General features: G+C 59.0%; 1 protein-coding gene across 1 annotated transcript; it reads left to right on the plus strand.

The window, feature by feature from the left end:
• Nucleotides 1–42: 42 nt before the first annotated feature.
• Nucleotides 43–3823, plus strand: ZFYVE27 (zinc finger FYVE-type containing 27; the record flags this gene model as incomplete). The annotated part of the gene is made up of 9 exons (XM_029087075.1): nucleotides 43–138; nucleotides 321–433; nucleotides 1145–1275; nucleotides 1630–1701; nucleotides 1866–1886; nucleotides 2091–2235; nucleotides 2537–2583; nucleotides 3471–3552; nucleotides 3759–3823. Coding segments are annotated over 9 exons (772 nt in total), but the record flags the coding sequence as incomplete, so codon positions are not given.
• Between the last annotated feature and the right edge of the window lie 1161 nt (nucleotides 3824–4984).

Genomic DNA, 4984 nt, shown 5'->3' on the forward strand with positions numbered 1-4984 from the left:
TGTCTGTGGGGCATTTTTGTGACTATGAGGTCTCATTTGCAGCCTGATCCAGCTGGAGGGGTTCCTGAGTGGGATGTGCTGCAGCTGCGAGGCAGTGTACCGGGTACTATACTGGGAGAACCCCACTGTCTCTTCCCAGTGAGTAATACAGTGTCAGGCATCCTGTGGTGGGCTCAGCAGGGAGAGGGGCCTGGCCTGTGGAGTTGCTTTTGTGTTTGGTACTCGGAGGGAGCAGGCAGAGGACCAGGTGAAGGAAGGGGGATTGTGCCTGTGGTGTGAGTCCTCTCTCTTGACCACAGTCTTCTGCTGCTCCTTCCCAGGTTTTACGGGGCGCTGCTGGGCTCTGTCTGTGTCCTTTATCTGCTTCCCCTCTGCTGGGTCCTGGCCATCCTCAACAGCACCCTCTTCCTGGGCAACACCCAATTCTACCAAGGTAAGAGCCCTCCCTGGAAGTGGCTTGTGTGGGATTGGATAGGGAAAGGCCCTCTGAAGCCAGGGATCCTGCCCTTGTCCTCTCCCAGCACCTTTGTGTGAGCCCAGTGACCCATGTTGTACTCTGCTGTGGGACCTGGACACCTCAGAGCCAATGATGTCCTGGGGATGGTGCTCAGCAGCCCAGGCTGGGTGGTGGGGTTCTGGGGTTCAGATGTGAGATTCTCACCTCATTTGAGTCCTGGCCTTGGGTGCTCTTTGCTGCTCTCCTTTGTGCTGTGGCAAACCAGCAATGCAGCGTGTGCATGAGTGTCACCACCCCTCTTGGTCCCTTGACCCTGCTCTGCAGGACTTGAAATACTCTTGATGCCTGTGTGACACAAGCTTGGAAATGTGCTGTCAGAGGGGAGGAGAAGAGCTGGAGGTGATCTCTGTCCTGTGGTGTGTGCTGGAGGGGAATTGGATGATGTCTCAGCTGTGACTAAGGCACCTGCTGTTCCCTAGCCTGAGCTGGGCCAGGTGGGGGGGCGGTTCCTTGCTGGCCCAAGGTGTGTGAGCAGAGGAGGGTTCAGGATGCCTGATGGGTGAAGGTTGTACGTGCCAGCATCCCACCCTGAGCTTTGGAGATTGGCTCTTGCAGTCATTTTTTTGTGTGGCAGGGCTGGGGGAAGGGAAACGCCATCCCACTCCAACCATGTTCCCCTCTTGCCAGTGATAAGGGAGCTCAAGGCCTCGATCGAGCAATGTGTGGGCACCAAACCCCTCGAGAGCATTCCAGAGCCTGCCGAACCCCTGCCAGCTCCTGCCCCTGTGGATCGGACTCCCACACCCACCAGCACAGAGGTAAGATAGGGGCAGGGCTGGCAGTTGGGCAGGGTCAGCCCTTCAGTCTGACTGTGCCCGTGCCTCTCTACCCACAAACTCCTTCCAGCGGCCACCTTTGCTGGAAGCCTGTGTGCCCTGCCTGGCAGCCCCTCCTGGGGTGTTGCCCTGCTGCACTAGGAGCTTGGCTCAGTCCTCCCACTGAGTGTGAGGATGTGAGCTGTGGAGGCAGGGGCTTACCCCACCTTCAGGACTTACACCTCATGGGGCTGTCAGGCAGCTGGTTCTTTGTCCTGGAACCTGCCATGGAAGTGTGGGCCCACCTCTGGACAGCGGTGGGGGTACAGCAGAAGTGGCTCTGTGCATCTCTTTCAGGACCTTACCCCTGGCAGTGTGGAGGAGGCGGAGGAGGCAGAGCCTGATGAAGAATTCAAAGATGCTATCGAGGTTTGAGGCTGGTGGGGATGGGCTGTGCCTGTGGGACAGCTGAGGTGGGAAGGGGTGAGGGCCTTGGTGGGCAAGCTGGGTGCTCAGGGAAGGCGAGTGTGGGTCTGGGCACTGCTGACTCCATCTGTACTGCCTCTCTTCTTTGTCCCATGCTGCGGGAGAAGGAGAACCAGCTGCTGGTCATGGTGAGTACTGCCATGGCAAGGTGTGCAAGAGGGGCATCTCCTCCCATCTAGAGCTGGCAGCCTTTGCCGGGTTTGCTGGTGGTTTGTGGCCGTGCCCTGTGGAAGATCCTTCTCCTTGGATGCCCGTCTGTGGGGTGGGCTGCTCTGCAGCCCCTGGGTGTGCCCCCAGCCACCCCTCTGCTCAGCTGGCTCTGCTCTGTGCAGGAGGATGACGAGAGCTCTCAGTGCTCAGCAGATTTTGACCTCAGCCTCCCAGACAATGGCTTTATGAGCAAAAACGAGGTGATCCGCAGCAAGGTGTCTCGCCTGACGGAGCGCCTGCGCAAGCGCTACCCCAGCAACAACTTCGGTAAGGCTGGGAGCGGGAGCTGCCTGGGGAGGCTCCGGAGAAGGGGGGTCTGTGCTGCTCCCAGCAGTGGCCGCTGAATTGGGAGTGGAGAGAGTGGTGTGCCCGCTAGGGCTGCCCTGACATCTCCAGTAACCTCCCTTCTCCATGGGGAGGATGTCCCCAGCTGTCTTGGCAAGGGTGGGGTTGAGAGGATGCAGCAGTGCAGTCTCCACACTGAGCCTTTGCACAGGTGCGGGTGTTCTGTGCCTCTCGCGGTCCCAGGCAGCAGAGCCCTCCCTGACCTCCCCTGTCTTTTTTCCAGGGAGCTGCACCGGCTGCGCAGCCACTTTCTCTGTGCTCAAGAAGAGGGTGAGTCTTTGTCTTCTGCCCCAGCTTGCTGCCTGCACCTGGGGCAGAGGTGTTTCGTGTGTCTGGCTTGCCTGGCTTTCTCCAGCAGCTCGGCTGGCTGGCCTCGGTCACAGCCTGGCAGTAGATGACCTCAGCTAAGTGCTGGGTGTTGTCACATGCCTAATGGTGCCAGGGATCCCTTGTGCTGTGGAGCTTTTGTCTTTTTGCTCCTTTGGCAGCTGCCTCAGGCCAAACTTGCCTGTGCTGGTGTACAAGGCACCTGCTCTGTGCACTGGTTTAGCCGGTTTCCTGTGGCCTGAGAGCTTTCTGGTGAAGCAGAGCATGGGTCTGCTTGTGGGAACTAGAGGAGCAAAGGCCACCCCGGTGGTCTTGTCTGAGCCCCTGTGCATGATGCTTGGCACATGGTCCCCTGGGCAGTTCTGGAAAGGATGTATCTCTTGTCCCCCCTAGACTTGCATTGCTGTGTTCCCGCCACCTCTTGTTCTCCAGAGTTGTGGCACCCTCATCTTCCTCCTGGCATAGTCATATACATGTCTGGGACTCTCTGGAGCTTGTGTCCCTCCAGGGTTACAGCAGAGGGTTACAGCAGGGGCAGCGATACAGTGTCCTTAAGCCTCCTGGAGCCTGTGTTCCCTGTGCTTTTTCAGGCTGGGCACAGGCTGCCTGTGATGTCAGAGCACACTTGAATGGAGATCCAGCGTTAGGCCTGGGCAGTTTGTCCAGGTGTTGTTAGCAGATGATGTTTCTGCTGTTGCTGATGGGGCTCGGGGTTTGTACCCCCTCCCTTTCAGCAGGGAACACTGTTAGCAATGCTCTGGCACTGGAGTTTGCCAGGGAGGGCTGGGTGTGGGCCCAGAGTAGTGTCTCACCTCCATCTCTCTCCACAGCGGAGCTGCAGTAACTGTGGGAACAGCTTCTGCTCCAGGTGTTGCTCCTTCAAAGTCCCCAAGGCTGTGATGGGAGCCACGGGTGAGTGGAAAGGTGGAGGAGGGCAGAGCTCCTGCTCCCACCTGTGCTGTCTGCTGCAGGGGTTTGCCCCAGCCGTGGTGGGAAGGGTTGGCAGGACCTGCCCAATGCAGCTGGGCTCGGGTCAGAGAGGTGATGGGTTTGCAGCTCTCAGAACAGCTCCATGGCTGGGGAAGGAGATCATCTCTGACACCTGCTTTTCTTTCCAGCCCCGGAGGCTCAGAGGGAGACAGTGTTTGTGTGTGCTCTGTGCAACCAGGTGCTCATCAAGTGACCCAAACAGGCCCAGCCGGCTCCTGGGTCCTGCACTGCACCCATGACAGCGGGCACCCTTTCCGTGCTCGCCGGGAGCCTGGGCTGCTTGGTTCCCAGCGTGGCATCACCCTGCCAGAGGACACGAGCACTTCCTACTCCTCCTGCCAGCCCCAGGCTGGGGGCAGACCAGCCCTCCTTGCCATGTAGCATCTGCCACACCAGCTGGGTCCCTGCTGTGGAGCATTGTCCACAGCTGTGTCTCCATCCCTGTGGCTGCCCCTGGCAGCTGCTCCAAGCCCTGGGTGCTCCCTGGCACTCCCTGTGCCCTGCCACGTACTTGCCCCGGCCCTGTGACCTGGCTCAGTGGTGGAAGAGCCATCCTTCCTGCTTGTGATCCTACCTCCACCTCCTGGGTGGGGCAGAACAACCTCAGGGCTCTGTCCCTACCTTTCCCAGCACTGTGCTAGGTGACTGTATTTTTGGGATCAAGTCGGAGCTCTACCTGCATCCCCAGGAGATGTCGTCATTGGTCCTGGCTCAGCTGAGACCCTACTAGTCACTGCTGTGCTCCTTGGACTCGCTGCCTGCAGGTTTAGTCTTGCCCCCTGCCCCACCCCGATATTTGTAGCTCAGAGGAGGCAAGAGGGTAAGTTTGGTCTGGGCTGTGTGGCTGGGTCTCCAGCTGCAGCGTGAGGAGGCACAAGTTGGTGCTGCTCTGTGCACTTAGTGACTGCTGCTTTTACTACAGATTAATATATCAGTGTATATAGAGAATGACCAATAAATCTCTTGCCCTCAGCTGGCTCTTGTCTTGTCCTACTGAAAGCTGTCCCAGCTCACCCTGGCACCTCTGTGGCCGTGGTCACAGAGATGTGGTGTGTCTCTGCCACCAGCTCCCCTCCCTTACTGGGATTTCCATCTTCTGTCATCCCGTGGCCTTGTTTGCCCCGGGCTCAGGGCTGTGTGCAGCTGCCCCTCCTTGGCTGTGCCGGGGAGAAGCTCGGCTCTGGCAGGAGCTGCCAGGTTTCCTCTTTACCTCCCGGGGCCGCTCCTTCCCCTGCCCTGTCCACGGGGTGGTCCTGGCAGCTGCCTGCGCGCACAAGGGTGACCTTTCCCTGGGTGAACAGCAAAGCTCCCAGCTATCCCAGGAATGTGACCCTGTGGCACAGCTGGGAATGGC

This window comes from Antrostomus carolinensis, unplaced genomic scaffold (genome assembly GCF_000700745.2).
Source record: "Antrostomus carolinensis isolate BGI_N321 unplaced genomic scaffold, ASM70074v2 scaffold29069, whole genome shotgun sequence".
Taxonomy (NCBI): domain Eukaryota; kingdom Metazoa; phylum Chordata; class Aves; order Caprimulgiformes; family Caprimulgidae; genus Antrostomus; species Antrostomus carolinensis.